At 49.1% G+C, this 16,215-nt stretch overlaps 1 protein-coding gene across 4 annotated transcripts in view; it reads left to right on the top strand.

Moving 5' to 3' along the window:
* The first annotated feature begins 237 nt into the window (after positions 1–237).
* The window catches only part of Pdgfra (platelet derived growth factor receptor alpha), a 45,451-nt gene continuing 29,473 nt past the window's right edge, over positions 238–16,215 (top strand). The window contains exons 1-4 of one of the 4 annotated variants that reach the window (XM_051198347.1): positions 238–286; positions 10,414–10,474; positions 11,740–12,057; positions 15,622–15,882. In XM_051198347.1, coding sequence (XP_051054304.1) covers positions 10,426–10,474; positions 11,740–12,057; positions 15,622–15,882 — 628 coding nt within the window. In that variant the 5' untranslated portion in view covers positions 238–286; positions 10,414–10,425. Of the gene's footprint in view, positions 287–1,004; positions 1,093–2,266; positions 2,289–3,657; positions 3,790–10,413; positions 10,475–11,739; positions 12,058–15,621; positions 15,883–16,215 lie in introns of those variants that run through there. The other 3 variants (XM_051198346.1, XM_051198348.1, XM_051198345.1) reach the window with 3 other exon arrangements.

Below are 16,215 nucleotides of genomic sequence, written 5' to 3'. Positions count from 1 at the left end.
GTCCAGCTGTCTTTCGCTGGGTGTCTAGGGTTCCCGGGTTTGTAGCTCAACCTCCCGAAAGCTTTGGTAGGGTTCTTTGGGTACTACCGGTTCGGATAGGATGGGATTTAGGAGCGTCAACATACTTCTCTCAAGATGAAGTTGACTAGTCGTGTGGTAGTCACGCCTAACCTGAGCTTTCTCGTATGAAGATAGAAGCGAGGACCAGATAACCGCGAAGACAAAGGCAGGGCAGATAAGTGGCTCCAAGGGGACAAAGGTCGTTCTTCTGGAGAACAATCTGAAGGTACGCTGAGCAACCGTTATTTGCACACCGTCTCTCACTCAGTCTTTCAAAACCCCATCATCCTCGTATTAGACTCCGCTGTTTCCTAATCCCATTAAAGGATTAGCAGCTACACAGTACTTTCCCTTAAGACCCCCAGTTCAAAACGACGCAGCCGCGTTAGGATTTCTCCCCAGGGCCATATTTCGGGCTGGGCCCGGAATATCCACAGAAGGGAAAATTTGCATTTTAGATTTATATTCGCTTTGGAAACTAGCAGCAATTTTACGTGCATTTTCTGTTCGAGGGGAATACAAAACAATAGCACAGGAAAATATCCCCCAGTTGGGGAAGCCGACTCATTTTGGAAATGAGGGCTTTTCGTAGTCATGAAACTTCCCCCCCCCCCCGGCAGAACGTCAACACCTCCCTCTTCAGCCACCCCCATCCCATCTGGTTTGCTCCCCCCCCGTTGTTGTTGAAGTTTGGGGGTTGGGGCTGGACCCCCTGATTGCATAAGAGCAAGAAGCACTGGAGAGGTCTGGAGCGGGAGAGATTCTGAGAGCAAGAAGTTGAAGGAAGCTTTTATTTTGAAGAGGCCAAGAGGGGGGGGGACTTCATTTCCTGACAGCTATTTACTTTGAGCAAATGATTAGTTTTAGGAGGATGGACTATAACATTGAATCAATTACAAAATGCGGGTTTTGAGCCCATTACTGTTGGAGCTTGAGGGAGAGAAACAAACTGCAAGAGAGTACTGGAATCTTGAGGCTTACTTTTTACTTCGTGTATAGGATTTACCTTGCGAATTGACATAGAAGGAGAAGGTAAGGGAGAGGAAAAAGTGACTTTTGTTTCTAAAGGAAGTCTCCGATCATATCTTGGGGTTGGAAGAAGCGAAGTAATTCAAATTTTGGGCAACAAGGAAAACAAAAACAAAAAGCTGAATCCCAATGGTGTGTCCAGAAAGTATTTTTTTTCCCCCCCGAATAAACTTCTCTGGGATTGGGATAACCATAGAGTTAGTCCAAGGACTAACTAAACTAAAACCAGTTTTTTCTCCAGACCTATTTTTAAAAGCAATGTTTTCTAACAATCCTATAGCTCCCCAAAGAAATTGCTAGGCTTGCATTTTTGAGGTTTTTCTTCAGGGTGGGGGTGGCATTCGTGCATACTGGGACGAACACCAAGTAACATTGGGGGTGGAAGTAGCGGTGTTCGGCCTCTTGGCAGTTGGTCCTGGAAGAGGACAGGTTTTTAATGAGTATTTTCATTCGTCGCCCGCGGTTTGGCTGGACTGCGCTGTAGCTAGTGGTGTGGCTCGGAGGCGGGGGGGGGGCGGGCGGAGTAGGGGGCGCTAGGAGAGGTGTGGGAGAGAGGGGCAACGAGTGGGGCGCGGGAAAGGACTAGGAGAAAGGGAGGTGTGAAGGGCTCGGCTGGAGGAGGACGGACCTCGGGTGCCGGCCGGGTACACACGGCGCCAGGCAATCCCTCGTAATTACTGGACGGCGCTGCTGCTGGAGAGGGCTGTGGCCAGGCTTGAGCGCGGCGGTGGCGGCAGCGGGACCAGGAGAGGGGCTCGCGGGTGAAGGGTGACGGCTCCCAGGGCTCCCGAGAGTTCGGGCCGAGTCATTTGGGTGCTAGAAGCCGCGGGGCGGGATCTGCAGTGCGCTGGGATCTCGCGCCTCTCATCCCGGCGACGCTGGCGGCGGCGCGGACGAACGATCTGGAATAATGACAAACACATTTGGCCCTGAGTGAAGAAGTCGTCCTGGCCTCGCATTCCAGCAACTGGGATTTGAGGAATTTCGAACTGCACTCCGAGGGGCCCTCATTGTGTTCTGTAGTCCCCACCCCCACTCTACTCGCCTGCGTCCTCGGTGGAGTCTTCTCTGCTGGGCCGGGGGGCCTGGCCTTTGCTTAGTCCTGGCCGCAGGCAACCTAGAGGCGAGATCTCCGGCTAGGAGCTGGTCTTCTTGTGAAGAAGTTAGGGACAACTCTGAACGCACAGCCGTGGGTCCAGGTAAGCAGAAAGGCGAGAGGCCAACCACCCTTGCCTCCTGCCTAGCGCCTCTCTGCCCTGGGATGATGCTCGCTAAGCTCTGGCTGCCTGAGCGCAACCTCTCCCGCGCTCCTGTCCGCTTTTTTGCTTCCAACACTCACTATCCTGCAAGGTTTAGGAGCGGTCTCCGAGCAGCCCTCCCTCCTTCACCGTTCATCGCTGTGGAAATCAGTTTACACACGTGAGATTAATTTCCCCCAAACTCCGGCAGTGCCGGGGAAGCGGGAGACATCCTCTTGGCTTTGAAACCTCGTCGGTGGGGTCGGCGATTCTTTCTGTTTGGAAAGGGTGTGGGCCAGTCTACAGAGCAAGGCAGTATGGCTCGGCCCCAGCCAGCAGCGGGACCAAGCAAGAGTTTCGCGGCCAGGTGTGCAGGAGCTGCTGGTGACTTGGCGACCGGCCTTGGCTAGAAAGGAAGTGCTGGCCTGTTGGTCTACTATGAGTCGGTCTTGCCCCGGAGTGCAGGATCCGCACTAAGCGCTCCCAGCCCCGCTAAGACCTCAGGATGTAAGGAAAGTGTCCGGAAGAAGATTGTCACTCGGGAACCTAAGCTGGGGAGGGGGCGTGGGTGGCCCTTATTATGTCTGGGCTGCCCAGCGTCGGACGGAGCTACCCAGAAAAACCCCAGTCTGGGCGGTGTGGGAAACGGTTTTTTTGGCTTCGTGGTGGAATTGCTCAATGTTTTGGACTGCCTTGCTTCTCCTGGATGGCTTCAGACTTGGGCAGCCCTTTGGAGCTGAAGGAGGCCTCTAGTGTAAACCCGCACTATGGTCCCCTGCTGCACATCCCCAGACAGAACACCCAAAGATGCAGAAAGAGGCGCGAAGCGGGGTTGGGGTGGGGTGGGGTGGGGGCGCTCCTCGGAGTGCGCGCCTCTGCCGTCGCACTGGCGGTGGCTTTTACATAACCTCCCTTGTGGTCTGGTTTTCCCGGGCCCAGGCTTCCCTTCTCTTCCTCCCTCTTAGCGTCTTCCCTTCCGAACTCCACTTGGTCAGGATTCCTTCGTTTCCCCGACAGGGGTGTGTGTGTGTGTGTGTGTGTGTGTGTGTGTGTGTGTGTGTGTGCGCGCGCGCCTGTGCTTGTGCCTGTGCTCCAATTTGTCGCCGTGGTCAGTCCCTGCTTTGGAACTCTCGCAAAGGCCCTGTTTTTGGATTGATTATAGCACAGCTGGACTTACTTAGCTCGCAGGAGAGAGGGTAGCGAACACAGCCCAACTCCACCCCTAGTCTCTGTTCCCTGCTTTTGCTCTAGTCTGGAGACCCGCAGGGATTAGAATCAGAACTCGGTTTCCCAGTTCTGGGCTCAGGGGCTTCGACTTTTTTCCCCAGGCGCCCGCTAGGGAGAGATGCAGGGGGAGGGGCTTCGGGCTGGGCTTCCAGCTGCAAACGCGTCAGGCGCCGAGGCGGGCGGGATTTCTGCCTCCTGGGGACAGGACCTAGGCTGCGCGCGACCTGGGGACGTGGTGAGCAGCTTTCGGCCTGCGGACCTCGAAGGGTGGGACCCCCTCTGGCCTTCAGTGTGCTGCGTTTAGGTTAAAGGTAGCTGATGGGAAAGTGGCAATTCTAGACGAAGGGCTGGCAAGCTGGATAGGTGACTCAAAGGTGAGGCTTAGCGACAGTCGGGCCCCGAATGTTGGGTTGGCCCGGAGGCATCGGCCTTGGGGAGGAGTTGTGGAGGGGCTCTTGTGGAAAGAGTGCAGAGTCCCGGCAAGCAGCTTTTCCGGACCATTCTGATCCTAGCCCTACTGGTGCATGCTCCCCCACCCCCGTAGTTTAATGTCTTTTTCTTTTGTTTTAAACTGTAGGGCGAAATACGAGTTGGAGTTAGATGGTAGGAGGGGATAAAAGAAAGCCTCGGACTCGGGGAGTTCCTTCCCTGGCCTTCTACTTCAATTCTCTCCCTCCCGGGAGGAAGAGACGCTAGAGGCACGAATGGGAGCGGGGGGGGGGTGCTCAGGGACAGGGCAACAAAGGGGCAAGGTGGGCACTCAAAACCAAATCCCACAGAGGACTTGGTCCAGACTTCGGCACAGGCGGCTGCGGGCGATGCTGACTCTGGTCTATAGGAGGCGCTGTTGCTCGCCTGTAACCCTAAACCTGGGACTCCTCTCCCTCCTCCCTGCTCAGCGTCCACCCAGGTCGCAGTTGAAAACAATGCAAACGCTGAGTGTAGAGCCTGGGGTGCGGCGGTCTCCGGAGCCCTGAGCTGGGCGGATCAGGGACTTGGGATTCCGGGGGCAGATCCGCGGCGCCTGGTATCTGGTGGCGATCTTGTGGCGGGGAGCTCGAGGAAGGCAAAGGGATCCAGGGTGTTCCGTGTGTGTGTGTGTGTGTGTGTGTGTGTGTGTGTGTGTGTGTGTGTGTGTGTGTGTGTGTGTGTGTTCGAGAAAGGCAAAGGGAGTCAGGGTGTTCGGTGTGTGTGCGTGTGCGAGTGTGTGTGTCGCGATCTGGAGCCTGCCAGCGCGGAACCACCGGGAGAAGTAGGCGCGCTGAGTGCTGCGCTGTTGGGGACCAGGATCCTGAGCTGTAGGCGACCGAGCCAGCGGGTAAGATCAGCAAGGCTGCCGCGCCCTCTAGTGGCTCCCGCGGAGCGACCCTTGTCCCATCAGCCTTGGGCGGTCGGAGCCGCAGTCCCTGGAGCTTTGACGTGGGAGCCCAGAGCACCAGAGTTTGGGTGTACGTGGGTCGTTCTTGAGTCTCCGTGCGGGCACTGTGTGGACGCAGAGAGGGGTTGGATGGACGAGGGTGGGTTGAGGGTCCTGTTTGATCTGGAAAGTTGGGGCATCATAATTTAGCAGAAGGTGGGTGGAGGGGATGGGGTGGATTTCGGACCCAGCTGTATGTTGGACATTGGCCTGCTTGTGCGTCCAGGCTGGCACTGTTGCTGTTTGTTTTACGACCCCGGGTTACTGAGCTGGGTTTATGAGCAGTGACAATAGGATACCAGGGGAAGGCGTCCTGTCCTGGACGGGTGCAAAGGCAAAGAGCGTTGTTTCCTCTAAACCCAGTGGCTAGTTCTGATAAACATTTGCGGCCTGGCCAGCAGCGCTGTCTTCCTGGCTTCCACAGCGCGGCTGCTGCTTCTTGGTCCCTCTCTAGGCAGCGGTGATGATAAGGCTGGTGGTGATGCATGCGATTAAGTTTGTATCTCACCGAATTCTCCTAGAGTCCTCAAGGAAATTTAGGGATTTTAGACGGCACTTTTGTTATTTTTGCTTTCACTCCTCGGAGTTTAACTGCAAATCAACCTAAAAGCGCAACCTAAGAGGTTGTAAAAGTTGGAGCATTTTAGCTCCCAGTTGGTTTCAATGGCGCCTGCAGCTCAGTGAACGCCAGGATGCTGGTTCTTGAACCAACACTGCCATCTGCTGTTCATTCTGGAGAACTGCATATATCTCTGAGCGGGTTTGGGAAACTCCAAATTGGCAAAAGGGGAAGTTGCTTTTTTTTCTCCTCACTTTAAAAGTTTTAATTTTTTTTCTGTGTTTGGGTGTTTTTCTTATATGTGTGTATATGAACAATGTGCATGCCTGGTGCCTTATAAGACCAGAAGAGGGTGTCAGGTTCCTGGGTCTGAGCTGCCACGTGAGTACTAGGAATTGAACCCAGAACTCAGTCAGTGACTTTAACCATTGAGCCATTTTTTTCAGTCCCTACTCCCCCACACCCTTTTGCTCTTGAGAAGCTGAAAGGTGATTTTGATAATTTTTCTTTCCTATGAATCTGTATTGATCACTGGAAGAACAGATTTTATTTTTCAGACATTTGTGTAGTTTCTAGCTTAATTTGTGTGTGTCTATATATATATATATGTGTGTGTGTGTGTGTGTATATGAGCCTTCAAATGCTAGATGAGCATTGTAGCCACTGTGCGAAACCAAGTTAATCTTTTTTGTTTGGTTGCTTTGGTTTTTTGAGACAAGAATTCTCTGTGTAGCTCTGACTATCCTGGAATTCCCTCTGTAGATCAGGCTGGCCTAGAACTCAGAGATTCCCTGCATGCCTCTGTCTCCTGGGCACTGGGATCAAAGGTGTACGCCACCCCCCTAATTGTTTAATCTTTTATACTTGCATAATGAACTGTGTTTATAGAGCAGACCTGTAAGGGAGGTAGCAGGGGTTTTACTTTCTGCAAATCTAGTATGTGGTCTTGGTGACTTCAAGTTGTTTTGTCTGTTCATTTAGTGAAGGTCTGAAGGAAGTATTTCTTTATTCCCTCATAGTTATATATCTAGTACAAGGAGACCAGAAAGATGCATGGACTCAGGCTATCCCTTAAAATGCTTTTATGTGAGATTGTCCCAATCACTGCCCCTCATTGGAATATCTAAGAGTGGGCTCTGGCAAGTCCTGGGAATATACTCTGTGCTGGAAAACACTGCAGACCCATATTTAAGCTGCCTGAGCTAAAGCGGCGAGACTGAAGAAAGACAGCGAGGAAAAACAAAACAAGATGTATTATTTCCGTAGTTAGAATTAAGTTAGGAGCACTGGGAGGAGCCACGCCTCAGAGATCTGAATCTTGAAGGGCTGAGAGTCGGTTGGTCTCCAGTGGGCTTTAATTGGGACAGGGTGGGGTGGATTTCCGTGTCCACTGGTTGAGCTGTGGAACCCAAGCATTGTACCCTTGGTGTCAGGGAAGCTGGCTCTAGCCTCCGGGCAATGGCAGCTCTTCTGGAAAGGACGCTGTTGAACTGCTTGCATCCTGATTACTTTTCAAGTTATCCTGTGGTCTCTGGTCTCCTTCAGTAGATTTCACTTTTGTTTGCTGTGGGATGACTGAATGTGGTGGTGAGTTCAAGGTCAACCTGGGTTACATCATGGGTACGGGAGACCTAGAAAGGGAGAGAGGGAAAGAGTGGGCCGGAACAGTGGCTGTAATCAGGTTTGCTTCTGCATTAACGTTGCAGGATTGTCACAGTGATACCAGCTAGAGGTTCACATCTGCTTCCCCACTGGGCAGAAGATACAGTTGTGGGGCCTCCAATAAGGGGTAGTCAAAGGGCATGACTGGCATCATCTGACAACATCTTAAGAGTCTGCAGAAAGAGAATCAAAGTGAGCACCCATGCACTTTAAATGAAGCTATTTGTGTTGGTCCCTTCAGGACAGGGGGAGGCAAACAGGCAAGCTAGTGATGGATGGTTTCACCTTAGAGATAAGACTGGAGTTCAGAGGGATAGATGGAGTGTCAGAGTTGCAGTCAGAAGCTAGTCTGATACAATGTGCATAGTGTCTTCTCAGAAGAAATGAGAACAACAGGCTGGAGATGAACCTGGCACCTGCTGGAGAAATAATGGTTGTAATCTCATGTTCTGTCTTGTTTCTCCAACTGTGGTACGCTTCTGAGCTGCGAATATGGAGGCTGGAGACTGAAGTCCAACATGGAGTGACATGGGAGAAAGAAACAATAATTATCTATTTATCTATTTGCGTTGAAGTCTCTTATAGCCCAGGCTAGCCTTGAACCCTGGATCCTCATTCTCTGCATCACTATGCCTGACCAATAAGTGACTTAATTTAGAAATACATTTATGTATTTATTATTTGTGTGTGTGCCACAGTGCACATGTGGGCCAGAGGACAATTTATGGAGGTTTGTTCTCTCTCTTCACCATTTGGGTCCTGTGTAACTCGGTGTCCTCACTCACTGGACCATCTCACCAGCCCAAAAATATAATTATCTCATACACACACACACACACACACACACACACACACACACACACACACGCGCGCACACTTGGGAGGTAAAGGTGGATTTCTGTGAGTTCAAGGCCAGCCTGGTCTGCAGAGCGAGTTCCAGGACAGGCTCTAAAACCTGTCTCTAAAAACAACAATAGCAGCAAACAACATCAACAACAACAAAACAATCGGTTATCCCAGCCAGGCAGTGCTGACTAATGCCTTTAATCCCATCAATCCGGAGGCAGAACCAGGTGGATCTCTGAGTTCAAAGTCAGCCTAGTCTACAGAGTAAGTTTCAGAAAAGCCAGAGCTACACAGAGAAACCCTGTTTCAAAAACAAAACAAACCCCAAACTCCCCACCCCAAAATATGTTATTCTTCCCTTAAAAGTGTTGATCCCCACTGCTCTGACTTACTGTACTTACTACAAGCCTCAGCTTTTGTAACCACAGCTACTTATATATCAGTATGTCTGACCTGTGGATGTTCCAGGCTGGGAACAACAAAGGAATAGCACTTGCAGGGTAAGAAAGGACCAATAAAACCAATACTCCCTGAGATTTTCAGTGGGCAGCAATCATAGGGAGTCTCCTTCTCCCCCAGTAGTCTGTGTTTCTCACTGTCAGGCAGCCATGCTACAATTACTCATGGATAAGTTGTCTGTTTGGGTTGCAGAAGAGTAAAGGCATGCTACTTCATAAATGCCCCCGGTTTTCCCAGCCAGGGAATGGCTGTTATCAGAGACGGAAGTTTGAAATCTTCAGCAAACACATGTGGATGCTCACTATTTCACCATTATCACTCTCTCAGAGGCCCTGTTTTCATTGCCCACTTTGTATGCCAGTAAATCACGGGCCCTGGCAGCAAGCTCACCGTATCTGGACACACAGGAGGAAATCTGCTGGAGCCTGGCTGGGCCAGAATGTTCTCAGAGCCTGCTCCGTCAGTGCGCTGAGTCTTTCTCTTGAGTTTAGTGGGGCTGGAAAGATCCATGACTGGGGAGCCTGGATGGAGAACTACAGGATGCGAATGTGATAAAAATCCCAGCCGGCAAGCTGGCGCTGGGAGCTGCTTTGAAGCTGGCCAAGTGGATTATCGGTGGGAGGTTGATGTTTGTGTGTACAAACACACAGGCCCTCACTGCTAATTGTGGTAAATCAGGCGACCAGCCTGGCTCTGGGGCCCCCTGTGGCTGTCACCACAGCAGTTTGGAAACCCTACATCCTCTAGCACCTGCCAAGATCCTAAGAGGCCATTAGGCCAGACTGCATCTTTCGAAGTGCATTTGGTCCTCAACCCTGCAATTAGGTTTTCTAGTTGTGGCTTGCAGAGAAAGAGAGGGGTCAGGGGCAGATTGTATTTGGAAAGAGTGGGCACCAAAAGGCTGACCTCTCTCAGATCCCTGGGAATTGCTGGCCTGCTGGTCTACCCAAATTAGTGAGCTCCAAGTTCAGCTAGAGATCCTCTTGCCTCAAAAAAATAGTGCAGCATGATCAAGGAGGATATCTGATATCAGCCTCTGGCTTCCACAGGCACCTGTATACAATTGCACATTTGTGAACAGGTATGTACACATATGTGAACAAGTTCACTCACTCCTGGCTCTGCCCCTGGCTGTGTGCTTTTGGATCACTTGCTAAATTTTGTGCCTCACAGCGAGAAACTGTGAGGAGACAGACAGAGGTCCCGGCTCCACCCATGGCCCTTGAGGAGACAGATGGAGGTCCCCACTCCACCCATAGCCCTTTGGAGAGTTGTTAGGAAGGGGTTTTTCTATTCCCTGGAACTTGGTCTGCACAGAATCTATGTTCTTAACCTTGACAATGGGTGACGGCCCTCATACCTCCCCAGTGATGGAATTAAAGGTGTATGTACTCCAACCATTCCAGGCCTCTCTTCCTTTCTCTGTAGTGGTCCTTCATACATGAGCCTGTCCTGAGCTTTCTGAACTTTTGTAGCCTGGTTCCACAAGAACACAGACTGAGAGAGCCTCCGGGTCGTGGGGGCCACCTCTAAGCTATGTTGGTTAGCCTCTATTGAAATCACATTTTATCGTCCAGTTATTTGATCCAGCCCAAGGAAATTTTTTGAAGGTTGGGACGGTCAGACTCCTGATGCACCGTGTCATGAAACAAGTGACAGCCCGCGTGAGGCAGAGACTTCCCTGCGTCTCTCTCTGTTTTGGAGACACTGTCTACAGACCCTGGCACGACTTTGCAGCTCTGCCGGGCTCTTTGATACTTTCTGCTTAGTTGTCGTCTCACTGTATTAGCTGCTAGCCTGACGCTGGGACATGCGTCTATTGAAATGGCACCGTTAAGGATCCCCATTGCGGAGAACCTGGCTTAACAGTGGTTTGGCATTTGGCTAATGGCGTTTGTTGTCTTTGTCTTTTGCAGTTCTCCGGGGCTATGGGCACCTCCCACCAGGCCTTCCTGGTCCTCAGCTGTCTCCTCACGGGTATGTAGCCTCACGTGCATCTCTGTCCCCTTAACTCACTGTCCCAGGGAACTTAATGTTTACTCTCTGTGCTCCATGGTTCTCTTCACCTGCACACAGGCAGAATGGGGGTGAGAAGAAGAAACCTACAGTTTTGTGGGGTGATGGGGAACTCCTGGTGCCCTTGCCTGAATGGCACTAACTCCATTTCGCAACAAGTGCTCCCTGTCAGGGCTCTGAGGGTCAGGAATAATTTTGGCAATGAAATGCTTCCTGTACTTGCCCACCACCCTCTTGCTCTCCCTGGGATGGGTTTGCAGCAAAGAAATGATCAGATCAATCAGGGCATGTTCAAATAGAATGAAGACCTCACCAGGCTTGGTGGCTCAGGCCTGTAATCCCAGTTACTTGGGAGGCTGTAGCAGGAAGATCGCAAATTCAAGGCCAGCCAGGGCTACTTAGTGAGACCCTTTCTTTAAAAAGGGAGCTGGGGAAATAGAGCACAGTAGAGCGCTTGCCTGGTGCTTGTTAGATTCCATCTACGTGTTTGTGTGTTACGATATTACTCTAAAGTTAGGCCCCAAGGCAAACCAGAGACCATTAATTAATAATTAAGTCATCTCGAGTCTCCTTTCACACAACAGACAAGGGAAGCTGGGGTGAAACTTGAAGTTTGGAGATGAATTGCAATCCCCTTCTACTGGTTTTAGTCCTTATTTGTGAATGTAAACCCATGCCTTCTGCTTTGGATTTGGGGAATCATTAAGGAGAGAATGCATGCCGGAGGGCCTCAGTGAGGAAAGACGTGTGATTCTTGAGAGAGCCCAGAACTACTCACTCTGTGCTTTGTTCGCTCTATCTCCCTGCCCCTCTTCTCACATCTCCTGCCCATTTTTTTTTTTTTTAACCAAGGAAAACTTCTGCAGGGCATATGCATGATAAAGAACCCATATGTACTTGAGCCCCAGACCGCGCTGGGATATTTTATGGTTACACATAAAAGTGTGAAATATGGAATTGGAATCAGACATCCTTTATCCATTTGAGTGTTTGGAGGGGTGAATCTGGGGGGGGGTTGGTGGGACTGTTGAGGCCTTGGAACACTTGCTACTCTCAGCAGATGCGGTGGCTGTCATAATGGGCTGCTTTTCATGGGCCTCCAGAGGGATGGAGCTTCACGTAGAAATGGTCCTTGTTCATCTGAGCTGCTACTGTGGGCGCTCTCAGTGTTCTGGAGAAGCCCTCCTTTCTGGCTCACCCCATTCAATGCCTGCGTCTTTGTACAGGGCCGAGCCTCGTCTCCTGCCAGCTCTTATTACCCTCCATCCTTCCGAACGAGAATGAGAAGGTTGTGCAGCTGAATTCGTCCTTTTCTCTGAGCTGCTTTGGGGAGAGTGAAGTGAGCTGGCAGCACCCCATGTCTGAAGAAGACGACCCCACCGTGGAAATCAGAACTGAGGAGAACAACAGTGGCCTCTTTGTGACAGTGCTGGAAGTCGTCAACGCCTCAGCGGCCCACACCGGATGGTACACTTGCTATTACAACCACACTCAGACAGAAGAGAGCGAGATTGAAGGCAGGCACATTTACATCTATGTACCAGGTGAGGCGCAGGGCTGTCCCAGACCAAGCCGCTCCCTGTCCTGTCTCTGCTTCACTGTGTTAAGGTCCATAAAGCTTGTAAAATTCATACATGTTTATTGCAGAGAAATTGGAGGATAGAAAACAGTTTTTTCCTTCCTTCATCCTGCCCTCTTTCCCTCCCTCCTTGTCCTCCTCGTCTCTCTCTCCCTCTTTCTCTTTTTGCTCACAAGCCAGAGGCAGACGCTTGCTACCTCACTATACCTGATTTCCTCTCTCACTGAGACCGGAGCTAGGTTGGCAGCCAGCAAACCCAAGCTATCCTCTTGTCTCTACCTTCCGAATTGCTGAAGGTACAGATTTTTATATGAGTGATTAGGATTTGAACTCAGGTCCTCATGCTTGTACAACCAGTGCTCTTACTCACTGAGCCATCTCCTTAGCTCCATGTGTGTCTGTCCGATTTTAGTTTTTGTGACTTTTGCCTTGTAGTTTTGGCTGTCTCAGAACTTGCTCTGTAATCCAGTCTGGCCTCCAACCCACAGCAACTCTTTGGCTTCAGCATCCTGAGTGCTAGAATTAAAGGCATGTGCTACCAAGCTCACCTTGCCCCCCCCCCCCTGTTTTTTTTTTTTGTTTTGTTTTGTTTTGTTTTAAAGATAGACTGGCCTGTGTAGTTCAGTCTGGCCCCAACTTCATCATCCTCTCCCTACCTCCTGAGTCTCAGAGTTCTAAGCACGTGTTACCATACTCAGCTTTTTTTGTTGTTGCTTCTGAGACGAGTTCTTGCTATGTTGCCCTGGATATATTCAAACTTCCAAACTCAGTCAATCCTTTTGCCACAACTTCTCAAGTAGCTGAGACTACCTACTTTATGATCAACAAAATACACAAGATTAAATGCTTATCATTTGCATTTTCAAATCTATGAAAACTCGTGAGAGGCTTGGGGAGATGGTGAAGGTGTTGGGGGCATTCACTAGTCTTGCGGGGACCCAGGTTTGATTCCCAGCACTCACACAATCTGTTACTCCTGGTCCAGGAGATTAGTGCCCTCTCCTGGCCTGCACCAGCACTGCACACATGTGATGTACCTGTATACATCTAGCCAAAACACTCATACACACAAGCAAGCAAATGTTTTTTTTAAAGAAGCAAGATTCTTGGCTAGGGGTTTAACTCAGTGGCAGAGTACTTCCTTATCATGTGGAAAGCTGTAGATCCCACTCAGAGATAAGTACTTATTGACAACATGTCAGAGTTTTATTAATTTTGAAGATAGTCTTTAGCAAGGCATGTCTTTTATTGGTATGGCGCCAAAACCAAAAATCAAACGTAATCATTCTATTTTGGTCAGTGTGAAAAAGCTCTTACAAGTATATCAGGCTCTATGCCTGGTGTAGGAGACAGACCCAACAGGCAGGCCTTGCCTTGGGTATTTACAGTTCACTAGTGTAGTTTTCCAAATAGCCACCCAGTTTCAGTTCTAATACAAATATGCATTTACTTTAGATGAATTGGAAGGAATTCTTTTTGTCTTTGTCATTAACATTTAGGGGAATTTCCATGCTAACGATATGATCTTGTGTCCAGGGACAAACAGATGGAAGTTGTGCAAGGGTTTTCACAAGGGGCAAGGCTAGGGAAGGAGTGGGAGAGTCCTGCATGATCCTGCTTGACTCTGTTGGGTTGCTGGGTACTACCATGCTGGAGGGTGGCCTCTTGCCCATGGACCTCACTTTCCCTCCCTCATTGGTAAGGAGCATGGCTGGGGAGTGTGCTCTTAGGTTATGGAGTCACAGGCCTAGGCTTTAGACAGTTAAGCCTCTGTAGTTGGAGGGATGTACTTTCTCCAGAACCCAGGCTTAGCTGACAGCTTGAGATGTCTACCACCCACCTTGCCTTTGCTGTGAGCCTTTGCCAACCTGTAATTGTCAGTACATGAGTGTGTGGTGATGTTGTCTCCATAGAAACTGCACAATGAAGAACCCTGGTGTTACCTATAGGTTATATGCGTAGTACTTATTGAGAGGGAAGATTAGTTTTGGAAAGGAAAGCAAGGCTGAAGCATTAGGGACATTAGTTGAGCTATCTGAACTTGAAACTAAGGTGCAGCTTTTGTTTGAATCCTTTTTGACAGGGTTCAAGAGTTTGGAACTCTGAACACAAATTACAATGATGAGAATTTTGGTACGTTGTTGTGGAGTGGAAAGAGCTTCGACATTGTAGGCAGGCTGTCATACCCATCCTGCTTTTATTGCATGTTAATGGTGGTTGGGGATCTGAACTCTGATCCTCATGTTTGCATGACAAGCATTGTACCTGCAAAGTCATCTCTCTAGCCATGAAATGTTTTCTCTAACAATGAAAAAATTTGTTGTGAAAAGAGCAGCTATGTATTTATAGTGTCACTTTAATGCCACATATTTATGACGATGATGAAACAAATAATAGCATTAATAATGATAATAAGAGCACATAGGTCATTTCAGTGTTTTTTTTTTGTTTGTTTGTTTGTTTTTTGTTTTTTAAATCCTGGAGGGTTTTCTGCATGCTGTAAATATAATGGACCATGGGCTTGTTAAAAGTGGTCCCTGAAGTTTCAGTGTGCCTAAACTAGTCTGGATTGTTCTTTTTCACTTCCCACCTCCAGTACAAACACCACCCAAGTGGCTCCTGTGTTGTTTTCCTATGGGACCTTCTCCTGGGGAAGGTATAAAGCTGGTGCTTGACACTTCTCCCGCAGGAGTTTAAGTAGAGACTTTGCAAAGGAGGGGGTTTTGAGCTGTGGGGTTACCCGTGCTGGGGATGAAGCCCACGGTCTTCAGGTAGCTAAGTGCATCCTCTGCCCCCCTCCCTGAGTCTCACCCCCATACCACAGCCTGGGCTTTTTAAAATTTATTTCTTGAGAGATTATTTTTGACAGATATCTGTGCTACTTGATGATATCAGGTATAGGCAGTAGGGGTTTCTAAGAACAGTTCATTAGATAAGAATTACAGCTGGACAAGGTAGTAGACACCTAGAATCTAACACCAGAAAAGTTGAGCCAGGAGGACTGATCATGAGTGCAAGGCTAGTAAGGTCACCCTGGGTCATTTAACAAGTTCCAGTCTAGACTGGGAAGTACTGCAAGACCTTATCTCAAACAAAATGGAGCACAACAAAAATGCAACATATAAATATATAAATGAAAAACAAATTTCAAATTTTTGATTTGGCTTCCTAGATGGTATTTGTAATGTTTATTGTTGTTCTTTAGCGGTTATTGTTTGATTTTAAAGTTACTTTCTGCTTGTCAAAATAACTAATGTTGGCGGTGTGACTCTCGGACATATGTGCAGAGGTAGCATTCATACCTAGCAAGAGTCATGCCAGGCTGCGGGTGTAATCCAGTGGCAGAGAACTTGTCTAGCACGTGTGAGCCTCTGAGTGGTATCCTTCGAACCACCAACACAATTAATAATAATAATAATAATACAATAACAGCAATGATAACAATGCCAATGGGATACCTTTTCTTTATAAATGTCTAAAAGTGAAATGAAACCCTAATAGATTCTTCTTTCTCTCCTTAATATCACAGACCCAGACATGGCCTTTGTGCCTTTAGGGATGACGGATTCTTTAGTCATCGTGGAAGAGGATGATTCTGCCATCATACCTTGTCGCACCACAGATCCAGAAACTCAAGTAACCTTGCACAATAATGGTAGGCTGGTGCTGGCCTCTTACGACAGCAGGCAGGGCTTCAACGGGACCTTCAGTGTGGGGCCATACATTTGTGAGGCCACCGTCAAAGGGAGGACGTTCAAGACCGGCGAATTTAACGTTTATGCTTTGAAAGGTACTTCCACCCCTTTGAATGGGAGCGACAGGCAAGAGGCCTTTTAATTTGATTGTAGTAACTGGCAGTGGAGACCTGGCTCTGGTTTAGGAATTTAAGACTGTTCTTTCACTATACAATGTGGCTGACCTCTGTAGCTGTAATAATACAGGCTTAAAAACCATCACAGGCTGAACTTGCTTATACGTGTAAGATTGCATGCTCCATGGAAAATACCGCAAGGAATTCTGTCTTGCATAAGCCTCTTACTATCTGATTCACATTCTTGACTACACAGCCCTAAGAAACAAACATACACCCCAGGGGGTTGGAGGCCTAGATTAATTTCAGTAA

This window comes from Phodopus roborovskii, unplaced genomic scaffold (assembly GCF_943737965.1).
Source record: "Phodopus roborovskii unplaced genomic scaffold, PHOROB, whole genome shotgun sequence".
Taxonomy (NCBI): domain Eukaryota; kingdom Metazoa; phylum Chordata; class Mammalia; order Rodentia; family Cricetidae; genus Phodopus; species Phodopus roborovskii.
This window is presented reverse-complemented; position numbering and strand designations above follow the sequence as displayed.